The sequence below is a fragment of the Phalacrocorax carbo genome, chromosome 2, assembly GCF_963921805.1.
Source record: "Phalacrocorax carbo chromosome 2, bPhaCar2.1, whole genome shotgun sequence".
NCBI lineage: Eukaryota > Metazoa > Chordata > Aves > Suliformes > Phalacrocoracidae > Phalacrocorax > Phalacrocorax carbo.
This window is the reverse complement of record NC_087514.1, coordinates 80,229,783-80,247,950: the sequence shown is the minus strand read 5'-3', so window position 1 is coordinate 80,247,950 and position 18,168 is coordinate 80,229,783. Positions and strand designations below refer to the sequence as shown.

Genomic DNA, 18,168 nt, shown 5'->3' with positions numbered 1-18,168 from the left:
CACCGCACCTCTCTAGCCCTTTTTAGAATATTAGCAAATGAGTACAAGAATGTGTTCAGTTGTCCAGCAAAAACTGTATACTGGCCTTTTTCGGTTAGACTCATGGCTTTTCCCAGCATCAGTTGTCTGTGCCACAAGGTGATAGGCTGCTTGATAATCTACCCAGACACAATCTAAAATAAGAACTTCACGTCTGGGAGGACGTGGCAGATGATGTTGTGTTTAAAACTGGATTTCAAATACGAACATGAGAATTTTTCTGTCGTTAAAGGAAGCAGATGAAACCTGAAGACAGATTACTCTTGTTACGACACGGACAGAGAACAATTCACTAGTATAGTTTAGGGTAGTGAAGAACTGGTCTGCATGATGCTGGTTTGATCCTACAACAGGTAGTGGTTGCAGCTTTTATTGCTGCTTTAAAACCAGAGATTGAGCATCTCTGGACACTCTGAAAGGATCTCACACAATTCTGTTTGCGGATGTAGAAGACTACAGTGGTATTTCTTACCTTCATCTATACGTATGACCTTTGAGATTAGGATCACTTAGGCTGACAAGTTTTCCTAATAGTGTTGGGGTGTATTTTGCAAGCACAGTATAGCCATGACCTTTGTGATAAAACCAGGAGAAACAGATGGAATAGGCTACATTTGAGGGATCCAGAGGAATAGTCTGGCATCTGTTATCGTATAAGTGCATTTGAAAATAGGTAGCATCTTCCTAGTTAGGTCAGGAACTTATAAATGACAGCAAAGCAGTCCTGCAGAAGAAAGACCCTTCCACAGGTACTGCCCAAGGACTGAAGTCTGCATCCCGAAGACTACAGAATGTTACGCGTTTTCCATACCCTCTTCTGCCCTTCGTAGAAGAGTGTTGATAGGGGCGTTGGACCAGAGCAGAGTGATCCCTCGAGTGAAGCTGTATGGAAGGTTCTTTGGGCTGATAGATAAAAATATAGCCCTCAATAGACTGCAGTCTTGCAGTCACTGAAAGAGCAGAGCATCACTGAGATTGTGACTCAGAGCTGGACCCTTAAAAGACCACCCATGTCTCTCGAAAACCCTGGTAAGGATGACCAAGTTTGCTACCTAAAGCTAGCAACTCCCACCAACGTCCTGAAGGGATGTCTTCTACGCAACCTGAGCATCCATTTGGAAAATCCTCCCTAGAATCAAGAGAAAGGGTCTTCTCATGGGCAACAGTGTACTGCATATGACTATGTTCATAGTCATCAGATATGACCTTGTTTGAGATTTTAAGGGCCAAGCGATCTCTGAAAGTTCCAGAGAGCAAAACGAGCTGCAGACTGGTGCTGGCATTTAATGCTAAACTGAAAATGCTTGTGGATTCAACTTCATCCAGGCCTAAGATAGGCATGCAGACTTACGCAAATGTAACACGGCTTTTCAGTTTCTTCTGTTATCTGTCGGAGAAGTATACGGGACATTGAGCACAAATTGTCATTTCTTAAGGGTAACTGGTACCGTGATTCAAATTTTCCAGCATTTTCCTGGAAATTGTATCATTCTCTCATTCCTCATGTTTTTAGTTCTGTTCCTAAGACCCAAGCCGTTGCATTGACAGAAGTTCTGTTCCTTAGCACCTGTGAATTATGAAGCATAGGTGCAAAAAACCTACCAGGTTTTGGTTTTGTGTTCTGGCATGCCTGAGAAGAAAACAGTTCGAACGGATTTTAGATGATATACCAAATAGATCTGCCGCACCTGCTAACGTGTTCATAATAGTCATCTTGTTCTCTGAGACTTCTGCTATTCAGGTTTTGCTGGTCTTACTCTCCGTTTTTCCCACTGGGAGCAATCTCCAAGAATCAGCGTGCTGATGTTTCAGTAATTAGCAGCTGACCCCAGCGTTTTGCTTAAGCTGTCCAGCCACCTAGGATTTTGTAATTCCTTACCCGTGAAAAAAAAATTCGGCAGAATAAATAATTCAACACAGTTATTTGTCCCTCTCAATAATTTTCTGTAGAGAGTTCTGTACAGGTCTCATTTTGTCTGTATCAGTAGAGAATCATCTTTCTAGTAAGATTACATGGGAAAGAATAATATATATCAGAACCCATATATTGAATCCAAATAAGCCAATTGGGCTCCTTTTCGTTGGGATACCAGAAAAATTAAATCTCTGAGTCTTAGAGTAGATATTTATAGCGATGTAATAAGAAAGTCCTTGATTTTTGTTCACATCTATGAAATAGATTGATGCAGGAGGATATAACAACTGGGAATCAAGTTTACTCTCAATTTATTTGTTTAAACACAGTTTCATTATCGGGTTGACAACAATAATGGATAAATGGAATAATAAGGGGAAAATACCATTGTATTTCATTCTTCCATATGAAGCGTAATGTCACATTGCAGGACGAACAATGACATGTGTGTAGGATAGTCTTAAGCAACAGACAGGGAGAAATATGGGGAGAAACAAACGCATCTTATCTCTGAAAACACAAGCGGAGAATGTGACTGCACACTTGGCCCTTTGATAAAACATAAGAACCTCACAGTAAATTTAAGACAGGTCTGAGATTAGTCACATCCTAGAAAATACTGCATGCTAATGTTTTCACTGCAATCTGTTCATCCAAAAGTTCTCTCCTTCACACAGAGCAAATGCTCAGCTTTTTAGGAAGTGCTATACACTGCATTTTTAATTAAGCATTTAATTCTTGTGTCCCACCACTACACCTTCTTCCCTGTAACAAACAATCATGAAGTGGAATTCTTTTTTGTTTTTGAATTGGTACTTGCAGGATTCCTGCAGCTTTGTAGAGATTTATTAGGAATATGGGATAATATTGGTTTACTTGAAATTAATTACTCTAAGTCCTTGACACGTCAAGCAGTATAGATTAGAAAAAGAAATTTTGTATACATGATGGCAGTGCTTGCCTAAAATCCTTCCGGTCAGTGACAAAGTTGCAGAAGACACTGGTAACATGGCAGAAGACTTTGGATTTTGAAACAATGTTGAATATTACAAAATACATTATTATGCCACTTAACAGTCCAAAAAGTAAAATTTATTAACAAATATCAATTGATAATGTAGCTGGTTCAAACGACCTTTCGTCATGTGCAAAACTTGCACTCTCCATGTTGTCTTAAATCTTGCCAGCCTGTTTTTGTTTTATAAAAGTTGTTACCATGCAGTTTAAGCCTGGAAGATGAAAACTGTACTCCTGTCAAAGACATTATTGGACAGTCAGTTGCAGATTAGCCCTTCTTTCCAGTTTAAAGCAGAGACGGTAAGTAGCTGAGCGTGAAAGTAGCTTTTAAAAAAAGTTCATCGATGTTCCCAGAGTTTGCCTTCCTGGCTTTCGTTAGGAGCCTTTCAAACGAGCAGCTTGAGCTTGTTGACCATTTATGAAAATGTCAAGGCTCGTACGTGGTGCCATGGTGCCTGTAACTCGTGGTCACAATCGAAACAGTTCAACTCAACAGTGAGCAGGCCACTTACATCTGTGATCCCCTTGCCCACCTGGGACTTGCCGTACAGGGTGGCTGGAGGGAACAAGTTTACATTACATTTATCTATAAGGCCATCCCTCTTTGGGGCGCAAAAGCCGCCTGAAGCCCGTGAGGTTTGGGTCCAGCAGTGCTCCCTTGAGACACCTGAATGCTGTGAGTGCTGTTGGCTTCTGTGCTACTAGCAGCTGGGAGCAAAGCAACAGGAGGGGCTCCTCCAAAGCCTTGCTTCTTGTCCACGTTTAGAAAAATACATATTCTTCCCCGGATGCAAAGCATTTAAGGCAAGGGGCGGGGCCTCAAAGGTAAAAAAATGGACAGAAAAATTTCCGGTGGGTGTACATAGTAAGAAGTACACATTTCTGGCATTTTGAACCTCCTTTATTCTTTGCCCCGACTAGTTATTTTACCTAGTTCTCGGTTCCTGACCAAATCCTTCCTTGGGTATCCTAGTGAAAATAAATCAAGTTTCATGCCAGGAAAGTAGTGCTTTTGTTTACTTGTTTTTTTCCTGTAGGATGCTACTAAAAACCCACGTTGCTATTTAAATGTGAAAACACGCTGGTTTCAGCATTCCCTGCACCTCTTCGAATCGAGTCACAAAATTCATTGTTCACGTTTTAAAGGCTTTTCTCGCTAAGGAAATCGGTAGCCGAGAGGGGTGCATGTGCTTGCGTTTGGGCGAAGCACTGGTCAGGCTGATGCAAACTGCACCGACAGCGCCTGGGATCTGAAGCGCTTGCTGAGGCTTCAAGCAAATCCCCTGCATAAACAGAAAATATAAAATAGCATCTGAAAGAAGAGCGCGTCTTCCAGCGGAGCGCTGAGCTCCCTCGCTCGCTGCGGGGTGCGGTTATTAGAGGATTTTAACGTTACCAGATTCACAGATGACCTCTTGAGCCGAAGATCCCCGATGAAAAAACTAACAGCGGGGGTGGGGGTGGCGGGGCGAGGAAGCCGCCTGCACGTAAGGGCGAGCTCCATCCTTGGCCGCTGCAGAAGCGGCCCAGGCACCCAACTCCAATTTCTAATGGGCAGCATCTGCCGAGGGTTTTCGTCCGCTGCCTCCTCCCTCCCCCTCAGTTACTGGGCTTAACGGGGAACTTTGCGCCGCCGCGCCGGGCGGCGGGCGCTGTGGGGCTCTCCCTCTCTCCGCGACGCCGATGCCCCGCTGGATGCGGCCCAGGGGACGCCCCGGCCCTGGCCGCTCCTCCCGCCGCCTCCTTCCCCTTTCTGCCTCGTAAATAAATGAGAGGCGACAGCCTGCCGCGCTCTCGGGCCGGCGGCGGGGGTGGCCCGGCCGGCCGGCCGGCCTGCCTTCCCCCCGGGCGGCGCGGGTGCTGCCTTCCCCCTCCGCTCCTTCAGGCGAGGACGGGGCTGAGGCGAGCGCCGCGATGCCGCCGCCGCCGCCGGAGGGGCCGGTCGCGCCCTGTCGCGCCGGCGGCGGCGGCGGCAGCAGCCGCAGCGCAAGGCGGGGGCGGCGTCGGTGCCGCTCCTTCTACGGACGCCGAGCGCTTTTCTGTGAGGGAAGTGACCCGATTAAAGCCCTTTCCGTGGCTTCAAGTGCTCTTTCTGACGTGTGCAGAAAAAAAGTTTGGGGGGCGGGAGGAGGTATTTCTGTGTGTGTTTGGTCTCGGGCTAACCCATGCCCGGTTTAAGGGTAGGTCCGGAGCGCAGGTCAGGGCGGGAGCTCCCGGCGCGGCCCGCCCCGCAGCCGCCTTCAGCCCCGAGCGGGAGTTTTCGCGCCGCTCAGCTCAGCCGGCGGCCGTTTTTCCCCTCAAAGGCTGGAAACGCCTCAGGAGATTAACGAGTCCCTTAATCCCGAGGGCGCTGGGCGCCGGCCTGGTTTAAGGTCAGAGAGGGGCTGCGTGCGGTGGGGTGGGGGGGGTCCTCCGGTGAGCCAGCCCCCCCCCTCGCCCCGCCCCGGGCCAGGGGAGCCGGGCGCTCCCCGCCGCTGACGCCTCTGCCTTTCCTTCCCGCAGCAGGGCCCGGGGGGCCGCGGCGCCCACCCGGGCGGGCCGGAGCCGCCGCCGCCGCCCGCCGCCCCGCAGCCGCGGGAGCCCTTCGCGCCCAGCCACGGCAGCGCCTTCCACCTGCCCGAGCCCCAGCACGCCGCCGCGCTCTACTACGCCAGCTCCACGCTGCCGGCGCAGCGGGTGAGCTCCCCGCTGCCCGCCCAGCCCGGCGGCTCCCCCACCAAGCTGCCGCGGGCCGGCTCCGCCGCCGAGGGCGCCGCCTACGCCACCGCGCAGCGCCTCTCCTCCCCGAAGCAGTCCCCCAGCCGCCTGGCCAAGTCCTACAGCACCAGCTCGCCCATCAACATCGTCGTCTCCTCGGCGGGACTGTCGCCGTCCCCCATCCGAGTGACCTCCCCGCCCACCGTCCAGTCTAACATTTCCTCCTCTCCTATCCACCAGTTAAGCTCCACCATCGGCACTTACGCCACCCTGTCGCCTACCAAGCGGCTGGTTCACGCTGCCGATCAGTACAGCAAGCACTCCCAGGAGCTGTACGCCACCGCCACCCTGCAGAGACCCGGCTCCCTCGCAGGTAAATCGCGTCCGCCGCTGGGGGGGGGGGGGGGGGGACGGACGCGGCGGGGGGGAGGTGAGGGGGGCTGCTGGCCGGGGAGGGGAGCGGGAGGGAGGGAGCGGGGTGGGCTTGACAGAAAAGCGGTCTGGGGGAATTGGGGGTTCCGCTCCGGCAGCGGCATGGGGGGAGAGGCGGGCTGCTCCTCCTTCGGGAGGAAAGTACCGCAACTTCTCCCGGCCCGGCCCCTCGGCCCGGCGCCTGCGGGCAGGTGCGGGCAGGTGGGCGCGGGGTTGGCGGCGCCGGGCGCCGTCCTCTTACCCGGGGTTCGGGGAGGGGGCGGGGGCCGGTGTGTGTCTGTGTTACTATGGTGAATCCCTTCTCTGCCGCGATCCGAAACTGTCAGCCTTTTGCAGAGAAGCGCTCTCCCCGCCGGATTTACAGGCGGTTCCGGGGTATTTGACAAGTTTGGGGTGACTTAGCAGGAGCTCCCGCTGGACCAAGTTGTGCCGAGTAATAGGAAGCGGTTGTTGGGCTCCGGGAGCTCCGTAGGGAACGGGCTGTTAGGGCGGATTTGCCGTCCCTGTAACCGCAGACTTTGACCAGATCCTAGAGGTGAGACTCTGGCGCGCTGTTCTCTAAACCATCTCTCTGCTAAACTGAGCATCTTTCAGGGGTGGTTTTTTTTTTGTGTTCTCAAAATTTCCAGTTTCATTGCTATAGTAACAGCTGCTATGCTCATATGTTCTCTTCTGCGACATAAATAGATTTGAAGATAAATAGGATACATAAAGAGGTTTGGCTGTGTTTATCAGGGCAGGTACACAAGTTTCTTACTGGAGTTAAAACCTCTTCTTACCCCCCTTTCTCCTCTCGCCCATCTCCCCTCCCCTGCTCCAGCAGTTGTTGCCATCCTGGGTAATTCCAGCGTGTCTAAACGTGTAGATTGAATTAACTGATAAGAAAATACAGTGTTACTGTCTCTCCTTGTAAGAACTATTTGATGGGGATTTTTCCTGTTTAAAGGGATTTCAAAACTTGTTTTTGTTTATGTAATACTGTTGTTGAAGCTCAGAATGCGTAAAGGGATAGCATCACTAAATGATGTCAAAACCAAGATCTCAGGATGCTTACATCAACCCTGTTGTCAAATATTCGCTCTCAAATTACAAAGCGGTTTATTTAGTAATTGTATAACTTCTCTCCGCTGTAGTCCAACACACTCTTGGCCACAGGTATTAAATAGTGCCTTTGAGGAGTAAAGTGGAAATGTAGAATTGTCACAGGTTTTGTGTTTTAGGGAGTTTTGCAACTTCATCCTATAGCAAGAGTTGTTTGAGCCTAAATAGGTGTGGAGGAAACTGTCAGCGTCAAAGGAACAGAGGATAATTCAATTTAAAACTTGCATACCTGTGGGTATGAACTACCGGTATTTCCCTGACTTCACTTTACCTTGGTTCTAGGATCGAAGTCTTTGCTTTGGGAGGTTTCTGACAGGCACAGTCCATATTTCTCTTACCTACTTCTAGCATTGGAATTGGTATAGTACTGGGGCTTTGGTTTTGTTTTTTGAAGAAGGCATCTTTTTTAGCATTGCAACATTAAGCCTGTGATGATAGCTTGGTCAAAACCTGTTCTGTAGGGTTTAAGGCCCATCATAATGACTCTGAAGTGCTACAGTGTCAGAGAAGCTGTTCCTCCTATGCTAGACCCAAGTTGCAACATGGATTTGGACTTTTGGGGGCTTTTTGGCCAACAGTGGTTGTACAGGCGTTCCTAATGGGGTTTTGTACTTTGATTTGAATAAAAGTTAAGAATCTGGCATTAATTTTCTTGGATTGCTTTTAAATAAAAGCTTTTGATAAGGCTTCTGCATCTTGTATAGTGTAGGTACTTCCCTCCCTGCCTCTTTTTAGAACCTACTGTGAGGAGTTGCTTATCACCGATTCATGGCTTGGGTGAAAGAAAAGCTTATAGATGTACGCATTTAGGAAACGTCTGGTGTATTTTTGTGTGGATTTTAGTATGGGAGGGGAGTAGTGATTGATCGTTTGAACTTGCTATTGATTTTGTAAAAATTGCTAAAGCAACAATAACTTTTCCAAGTGTTGCACCGATCAGAACAAACATAATGAGCTTCTGAGTTGCTGTATCTCATAGGCATTAGCTTTTAAGATGTGCAGAAGAATCTCAGTGTCTTTGTTATAGCAAATGGAAGATCCTGTAACTTCAAGTATTAGGTGACAGCCATGCAGAGATAGTACTGCTACTTTAAAAAAAAAAAAACAACAACAAAGTGGAAGCCACAGTATGTTAGTAAATACCTTCTTTTTTTTTCCCTGCAGGGGTGACATGCCTTTCAAGTAGTCCTTGAAAGGAGCTCTATCACATGACCCGTTCTTTTGCAAAAGTTTCCTATTGTGTGCTCCCACCCCTTCTTTTCCATTACCATTCTGTAGCACGTTCCTCATGGCCTCCCCACCATCCTGGAGTTACACATTTGCTAGCAGTGTTAAGTGCCTGACTAATCTTCTAGACTTTCACTGGATTCACTGAAGTCAAAGCAGTACACAGAGGCTTAAAATTAACATATGCTTTGGAGTTAGCTGGGATCAGATGTTATGGGTACTAGTAAGGCAATCTTGTTTTCTTTTCCATAGGTATTTTTGCTCAGAAAAGGTTTGCTATTTGAGCTGTAAGTATATTATTGCAGGATTTTTCCAGTCATTGTGTTAGAAATCAAACCCATTGAGAAAGAGTGCAAGCAATTGTCTGTTCAAAATCTAATGTTCAATAAATTAGGTTTTTGCTTCTTGTTCACAACATCCAAAGATGGGGTGGTGATGTTTTGTTTTGGTGGTTTTTTTTAGGTTATTATTCTGTTTGGTTGGTTGGTTGGTTTGGGTTTTTTGTTGGGTTTTTTTTTTGTTGTTGTTCGAGAGAGGAGGAGGAGGATTGGAGAATAGTTGTCAAATTGCACTGATTGATGGTTTGCCTACTGTGATTAATGCAAAGTTGCATTGGTATGTATGTGTCATCACAGGGATGATGTTACTCAAAGCAATCTTCTTTTTTTTATCTCTGGGAAGAAAAAATAATTATTTGTGATAATTACTGGGGATCCAAACAATGCATTTGTTCTAATTTTTTTGGATTATATTAGAAATTTGTACTGGAGCGATCTAGTTCATGAACACTACTGGGTCTCAGTGTGCCAAACAAACAGAACGATATTCGTGCCAGGGTTAGGTGTTTAAGAGAACACTATCAGATATGATCAGGGTTGTTTTTTTTTTTAAATTGTAATTGAAAATGTATGATACACACATACACTCCCCAAAACTGAATCTGTGCAAGATTTACTTGAAGAGATGGCATTTTTATATTAACTCCCTACGAACTCGATTATGAAACAACTTGAAATTATAAAAATGGCAATTCTTAGACTGCATCCTGAATTTAAAATAAGACGTGCAACAGCATGCAGTGACTCAGTTTTAACCAAGTAACCTTAGAAACGTCTTCAGAAATGGATTTTGGTCTAGTTACACTTGAACTGCTACCACAGCCGAGCATGTACGTGTATGGGTGTGTGTGTACGTGCATGTATAGTGATTCTTGTGAGTGTACGCTTTCCATGTTTGTTCTTAGTCTAGCTGCTTCATTGCTATGATCTGCAATTACAGTTTTGGAAGTAGTTTTCTGATCTGCACTGCTCCAAAGCATACTCGGCTGTCTGTTCACGCAACAATCTGAATCCAGAAAGCAGAGTTTGTAAATACCTTCTTGCAGCTTCCACGCCGGGAGCCAAATTCGCAATAGCAGCCTGTTTTGCCTGGAAAGAGGAGTGTGTAGGACAGAAAGCAGCAGAAACATGGGAAAACCCTTTCAGGAGGCGGGTTATCACACAGGTACCCACTCTTCAGGCTCCTCTGAAGCATCTCCTGCTGGTCAGAATCAGATAGACAGTACTGAAGGAGTGGTGCGTTTGCTTCGGAGCAAAAGGAGAGGAGGCGGTGAAAGGGTGTTGTTGTGGTAGTTTGTGCCTCAGGTTGTGTGACAGGAGCAGCCCTGGCATTGCAGAGCCACTCCTGCCTCTTCATGCAGGCTTAGGGAAGGCTGGGGACACGTAAGACAATGGCAGGTAATTTTATGCATTGCTTTATTACAAAAAACTCAAAGGAAGATGAATATGCTTGAAGACTGCATCATGCTCCATCAGCTGTACTGAAAGGTTAGGTTTAAGAAATGAGTGTTGCTGTGAAACACTTTGTAATGTTAGGTGGAAAGAATATTGTGCAGCTATTCTTCATGTAGTGACGTTCCACTGAAACAAGAGATGTACCATCCCCAGACAGCCCTTGTGTGCTGCTGAAAACTTCAGTGCTTAGCCTCATGTTTGCTAACAGAATCTTCCTTCGGGTCCCTGTAAAACCAAAAAGGAAAGAAATTTCTCCTCTCTGAGCTAGGACTGTTTCTATGCATGTGTAGTGTTAATACTAAAATAGCACTGGTTTATAAAGTGTGGCATGGGTTAATATATAAAATATGCTTTCCACTCTTTCTTGAGCAAAGAGTGCTAAGTTTATCAGGGTCTTAACTGGTCCCTTCTGCTCCTTCATCTGTCTTGTCTTGCTCCTCTTCTTTGCTGGGGACCTTCCTTTGCCCTTTCTCCTTCTGTATGCTTTTCATTGCATATGATGTGTTGAACCCTGGTTTCCTGTTGAGATTTATGGCAGGACTGCTATCTGATGGCGAGTGTTGACGTGCTTTAGCATTTAGGTGTGCAGTCATACAGGCACAGAACAGATCAGCTTATGCAACTGTGTATGGGATAACCGATATACGTTACCACTACCATGGATTTATATTTCCTTTCAGTTGCATGAAAATACCGGATCATCTATGTATTGCCGGTTCATTGCCATCTTTGCAAAAAATTTTCTGGTTAAGTGTTAAAATTCTCCAGTAAATCACCCTGTGTTAAGTACTTGTGCTAGAATGGCTGCATTACTGCTTGTGAGCATACATGCACCCACCCCTTTCTTTCACACTGCTACATGGGGAAGAAATAACTCCTAGCAAAGTTAGGTAGTATTAAAATCAATGTTATTGCTAATGAGTTAAAATTAGCCTCTTTGAGGGTTTTAAGCTGGATGTAAGTAAAAGATTATTTTAGACTGACTGCGTTAAACCCAAATTCCCACCAACATTCACAAATGCAGACAAGACTTCACCACATGCATCATCATTCAGCTTTTGGGCAGGGCATTTCAGATAAGGAAGGTACAAGCAAAGTGTTAACCCACTTTGGTTGGGTTCTAAAATGGATCTAAATTGCCCCAGAATTAAAAGTTCTCTGTGCTTTAAAATCCCACCTGAGACTCAGGGCTGAGCTAATAAAACAGTCTAGGTGTGATGTGCAGTTGTACTTCTTTGGACAGGTATGGAAGAAAAATCTTGTCTTTAAGATAAGCTGTGAGACTTGGACTATCCATATGATTGATTATAACAAAAAGGACACTCAGTTGTTTCCCATAACTATTTTTCTTGTATTTTTACAGACTCTGTATTTCTTTCATATATAGAACAAAATCAATTCATTAATTTTAACCAAAATAGTTTTCTATAGATTTTTTCCTGAGTTTTTTGTTTTCTTGTTTGTTTTTATTAGGTAGAAAATACCTTTATCTGCTGTCAGAGCCCTTACACATTGTTAATGCCTCTTTGCTCTGGGACAGGCAGTGCAGTCCTAGAATTTTTTTCTCCTTCTACTTCTGTTTGGTTTGAGATGCTTTCTTTCAAACAAGAAAAAAAATATATATTGATGCATCCAGTAATATTTCGGATATTAATCAGATGCTTATAATATGGTATCTTTCTGATACCAAGTTACTTGTTTCCGCATTGTAACCTGGAGGTTAGAAGTGCTGATATTGGCCTTGGTGCTGATAAAAACACGCAGCTCGATGTTCACTTTGCTTTTCTTTGCCACTAGTTCTACCTATTCCTTCAGAGAAAATTATATTAATTGTTATAACTGAAACATTTACAGTAGTACTCAATTCCAACTTGCACAAGGTATCCAAAATGGACAGTCTACAGCAGTAAAGCAGAAGGAATAAGATGGATATCTTTGAAATATTTTAATATTGGCATGATTTTTGTTCCCTCATCTTTCAAATCTAGCTTACATGAAAGAGAGGGAGAGGGGTAATTGACAAGAGCCACATACATTGACCCCATGTACATGGATATATCTTCAAGCTAATGAGCTTGAGCTTTGACTTGCTGTGTGAGCAAATGCTACAAATATGTCTAAACTTGGGTCCTGTTCTCATACTGACCACAGCCTTTCCCTTCTTCTTGATATGGGAAATTGTTTGACTGATCCCCCTGACAGTCTTTGAGGGGTGTGAAATCAAATAATAATGCAAAATAACAAGCTTTTAGGCAAAGAAAACCAGTCTGCAGCATTGCTGAAAATAGATTCAACTGTTATGAAGCTGCAAGTATTTTAACTGAATCACTGTGGGAAACTGAGTGGCAGTGGCTCTGGGCTTTTAGAAGAAAGTAACATCAAATACGCTTCTGGTCAGTACTGAAGCCTGTGCTGTTGCTTGTAACTGCACAACCTGGCGTGCAGTTTCTGGCCTCTGGTCCTGAACTTTAGCAGCTTACCTAAGAAGGGCAGGATTCAAGTTGAAGCATGCAAGCCCCTGGAAGGAATTTCTTGAGCGTCAGGGCAGAGTTTAAAAAGTCTGTGCTTATATACCTGCTGAAAAGGAGCACAAGAAGGAGCTGAAGGTGGCAAAAAGCTAGCAGAGAAGAGTCAGTGTCCGTAGCAGAAAGATGATTAATCTGAGGAGTTGGAATTCTTCTGTCAGTTTTTCTTGGCTACTGAAATCCAATGAAATATATGAGGTCAAAGAGCAGTGTTTTGAGAATGTAACTTTTTTGAACTTCTTTTTAGAGCAATGGAAATACATTAGCCAGTGTTGACACTCCAATTCATACAGCTGTGTCTTGCTAAAGTTGATTTGTATTATTTTTAGTATGTGAGATGACAGGAGGGTCCTCATGAACTATGATACGTCCAAACTTTTGGGTATTGAGGGCACACTAGTGAGGCTAAGTCTTGTCTGTGCCTGTTACCACCCCTTTTGCCCTCAGGTCTGAATAGTGTCCTCGCATATCTGTTGTCTTCTTCAGTTGCCAGGCGCATGATTCTGGGTTATCCCAAATGTCTTTGACCCTATACTCCCGTGTTCAGAGAAGAAGGGAGTGCTGTTGTATGGGATGGGGAGTACTAGGCAAGGTCCCATGCAACTCAGATTTCTGATACTCAGGCCTTTGTGGCATCAGTTGAATTATTCGCTTGTGCTGTACAATCTGAATTGGGATCACTGTGTTTGTCTTGCTTGGACATGGGGCAAAGAGGGTACATGTGGAAGCTGTAGCTTCCTTAGGGTCTGAAACCCCATTGCAAGGCCTTATCCAATAGCCTGGAAATGTTTGTCATGAAAGCCTCAGTAAATAGTGACAGAAATATTTAGTCCCTCGTGGTCTTCAGGTATTTAAGAGAAGCAAGAACATGCACTTTCATCTAGACTGTGGTAGAAACTTCATCCTATCCAGTTGCTATAGCACACAAACTGTTCGCAGTAGATGGGGTAGCTGAGATCTAGGAAGTCAGTACAGGGCTCATCAATAACATAAGCATTCATTTGTTGGGGTATCTAATAGCTTTTTGGTTATTGTGTGCACACACCAGCTTTAAAGCAGATCGAAAGTAAAGTCATTAACTATGGCAGAAAGAAGATTGCAAACTGGGGAGCTGAGGAAGGCTCCCTTTAGTTAAGGCCAAAACTTGTGTGGGGAGGTGCCCATGGCTGCCCATGCTGAGATGCAAAGTGCTCACAGGTGAAATGCATTAGCCATCGGTGGTGCCTGCCAGACACTACATGGGACCAAATTCACTCTATGAGAAATCATGGGAGATAAATGAGGCAATTTTTCTGTAATCGTAGGGTCAAACTTGAAGATCACCTTGGTACAGGCCCAGAACAGACAGAATACTTTCTGGTTTTATAAAAGTGGTGTTACGGAGGGCAGAGAGATACTGTCTAATGATAATGAATTCATGGAACTGTATATTATCATAAGTGGGTAGAAGCTAAAGTCAGAATTTAATATGCTGAAATGAGAAGGACCAAGTGGTGACTAATCTTACAATTATAAGGCATGGCATATGAAGCTGCCAGTTGGATGACATAGATTTTTTAATAAGTACATCAAGTTGCAACTTGTAGTGTGTAAGTGAAGAATAGGAAAGTGCCATATTAGTTTGAATACATGTGGTCTTAAATCTGAGGCAAGCCCCCCTTTTCTGAGGAAAATTTTGCATAAGCTTTTCTATAGTTATCTTTTCCATAGCGTGTGTCTGTATCTTGCCTTACAGCCCCTTACCCTCCCCTTCCAACCCAGGTGCAAACCATCCCTTTTATCAGATAGCCAGCTGTGCTGCTCTTGGGCAGTAAAACCTTTTGATCATAGGACTAAAGCTCTCCCTGGGTTTAAAAAGTGTTGCCTGGGAGGAAAGCAAGGGTGGAGAGGGAGCTGTGGCCCTGTGATACTGGGGCAGATTTCCTGTGACTGGAGAACAAAAGGAACTCCTCTCCATGGGGTCCTTCCCCCACCCACACCTTCCCTGAGCATCCCAGTTCAGCAGGGATGCAGCTATGTTTACATTTGCTCACCAAAAGGTGCCATAAGCTCTTCAAAGGTGTTGTATCCAAGTCCTGGGAGCATGATCTGTGAAGGAGGGTGCGTTGGACTCTTTCAGATATTTTTTGGGGGGAGGGGGTGGGGAGAAGGTGGAGGGAGGCAAGATGACAGCCCTTTGCGTGTTTGGGGCTAACATGCCCTAAAGAAAGGGAGGACCGAGTGAAAGAAAGATTGCAGACCAGCTAATCACAGTGCTTTGTTGCCCATTACAACAAAAGCTGATAGACAGGATAATACAGGACATGAAGGTGGTAAATGGTTAAAGGGATAATTTGCAACATGAGTTCACCAGAACCAGATTGTACTGGAATAACCTGCTTACTGACCTTTTCTTAGATTATATCTGATGTCTTTCTATTTCCTATCGGGGCTCTGAGCACGCATTTTCTGTAGTGCCACTTGGGAAATGTTTAGTTAAGCTAGAGAAGATGGATATTCTTGCAAGAATGTAGTTGGGCAGGGACCTGGGAAAAGCAGCACTGTCAGTTTGTCATTTTGAAAATCAAATTAATGGAAAGGAAGGATGCTACTACTAAAATCCCATGAGGAGAACTCTTTCGGCCACTCAAAAAATACTTTTTCATTTTATTGTCTTGGCATAAAACCCTGAAATATGCCAAGGAAGCTTTTTAGTAGTGGAATATTAGGAGGCGTTTTCTGAAGAGAGGAAGATAAATCCTGTGTAGAGAGTTTTGCAGATCAAAGAATAGAATTGGAGCCAAAGTAATAACACACCTAATAGCTAGTTACAAATTAGGCATCTTTGGCTGAAAACAAGAGTAGGAAAAGACCTGGGTCACCTGCTGACTACAGTATGTCTCAGCCACCTATATTAGGAACATAACAGAATATTTCATGGCCTGATAACATAACAAGCAAATTTGGGACTTCAGGTTATGACTTAATCTTGGAAACTATATACAATTGTGACCCTCTGTGGGCAAGGGAGGCTCTTTCCAGCCCTCTTCTGAACTGATCTGCCTGGATGATCAAGAAATCAGGAAGCCTGTTGTACGCAGGCCTGACTTAGTGTGTTTCCTTCTTTTCTTGACAGAGGAAAGGCTGCTACCTTATGTAGCTGCTTTTAGTAAATGGAGGTTATATATCAACACTGCTGAATCCTGGTAAGAATAAGTAACTTGGTGAAGGATTTGCCAGTATTTTTTCAAAGGCAAGATCAGTCGATTCCCTAGCAGCTTTTAGGATAGTAGCATCTGACCAAGGAGGGGGTGAGGGCAGAAGGTGTCATATGAGTGGCTTGTTTTCACCAGCAGGCTTTGGTTTTAGGGCTTTGACTAACCAGCCGTGATGTGTTTGGCTGGAGAATCTTTGTGAACTGATGCTCATTAGTTTTCCCTTGAAGAATTAAAATTGGTAGCACTGTTGAAGATAGAGTGACTCTTGAGCCATGATTGCACTTTGTGTGCTCTCTGCCCAAGCTTCAAAGCTTTTAAGGCTTATTCATCAACATTTTGCATTTCTTTCAGTCTGAAGTTGGAGTTCCTGTCTAGTTCATGTCGTCCTTGTCTGTGTTGCACCTTGAGCTGCTTTTGTCAAGAATCTGAAGCTAGTGCTGAACGTAACTGATCAGTCTTCTCCGAAGTGATCTAATTTGTGTCGTGCCCTGCTTAAGATCCTATTCTGCAAGTCTATGAATTCAAGATTTAACTGTCTTAGCTGAGAATCTCTTTTTCTCTGAGGTTTATCAAGATTGTGATGGATTGCATGCCACTGCTTTTCTCAGTCTGCAGTAGGTTTCAGACTGCTTATGTAAAATCAGGCAAAACTTGATGCAAATGTCTTCAGCCAGCCCTATGACCATGGAAGTGTTGGCCTCACAGGTGAGGCAACCATTGTACATGCAAATGATGTCCATTTGCATTTATAAATAACCGGGAACTAATTATGGGACAGTTCAGAATCCCTCAAGTGTTTGTCACCTTCAGACTTCTCATCCTTGTAATTGAAAGTACTGTTAAAGCCCTTCCTGAAGCTGAACCCTTGCAGTGGATTATTGCAAACTACTGTGAACACATTTCTGTTTCTTATCTGAAGTCTGCTTTCCTTTTGCTGGTGACCTTCTGTCACCATTTGTCTCTTGCAGCATTTGTCATGGCCATTTCTTTTTAGCATGGACTCTCTGCTCGAGTGGCAGGACTCTTTCAGCTTACAGTCCTTTCCTTGCAATGCTTTTCAGGGATAATCTGAATTTGTGAGATTAATGGCACATTTAAAAGTCTGTTGTGCTGGTTTTGTTTCTTTTCTTGTCTTGTCTCTCTTTCTTTTTTTTTTTTTTGTCTTTTGTTTGTTTGTTTGTTTCAGTAGGTTCCTGGAAAAAAATCTGTAGCCATCCATTTCCTTTTCTGCTTGCTCCTTATTGTGGAAGGATTTATGTAAGAGATTTTTCGGAGTTTTTGGAAGTTGATGCCTAAATGCTCATCATCATGCTGTTAACAGTATTCCTTTTCTTTGTCTCTACATTCAGCATATTTTTTCTATTATTTAGAGCAAGCCTGTTAGAATTGCTTTAGATTATAATGATTTTAATAATAGGAGATTATTTTAAGTGTTGTAGCAGAGGTCTCGATGTATAGGTAACAGGAATAACCTAAAACCAGCTTGAATAATGCAATGATAATCTATTGAACAAATGTAGAAGTGGATAATTGCTGGTCTGAACTTTTTTATAGGCATAACTACATTCTTTAGTTAGATTGTATTCAAATTTATTATGTATACATTTAATAAAAGCTCCATGTTTTCACTCTCGTCTTTTAAATGTAGAGAGTCTCAAAAGGATAATGCAAACTTGATGAGTAATATTGAGTGTGACAGAATATCCAAAGAGATCTTCCCTTTCTTGAATGTGGCATTGAAAGAAAAACAAAGATAATTAACCCCCTTTTTTCCTCTGGAATGTCAGACTTCAAGTCTTAGATTTCAGAAACCAGGGATTGCAAGCAAACGCTCACTGAGGAGAAAGCCTCTGGGAGGAAAAGGTGTTTAATATTCTATCAAAGATGACTTTACATAAAAGAGCAAATGCTATCTGATGCTTTTCTCGATTCTCTCAGTGAAATGCAAGTTTGAGTACAAAGTGTTACAGATAAAATCTCCAAAAGTTAATATTGTTCACATGTCTAATAATACACAGTGTCATTGTAAAAGGAATTACAAAAGATAAGTTGCAAACACTCTTCTGTGACCAAACCCCAGATGTGGTGTCTTGGATTTCAACTGCATATATCAAGAGACTGGAACATAGGCTTGCAAAAGAAATATATGCAATATTCATCATAAATTAATTCTTCTAAAAAGATTCACGCGTGGTAAAGATTCATTTGAACTATCTGCTTGCATT

The 18,168-nt window shown here is 44.1% G+C and overlaps 1 protein-coding gene across 9 annotated transcripts in view; it reads left to right on the top strand.

Moving 5' to 3' along the window:
* The window catches only part of CTNND2 (catenin delta 2), a 687,140-nt gene that overhangs the window by 385,848 nt on the left and 283,124 nt on the right, over positions 1-18,168 (top strand). For 8 of the 9 annotated variants that reach the window (XR_010371561.1, XM_064443391.1, XM_064443387.1 and 5 more), the window contains one exon: positions 5,474-6,041. Coding sequence is in view for 8 of the 9 variants with exons in the window: in XM_064443391.1 (XP_064299461.1) it covers positions 5,474-6,041 (568 nt within the window). In the remaining variant the exon portion in view is untranslated. The remainder of the gene's footprint in view (positions 1-5,473; positions 6,042-18,168) is intronic. The other variant, XM_064443394.1, reaches the window with a different exon arrangement.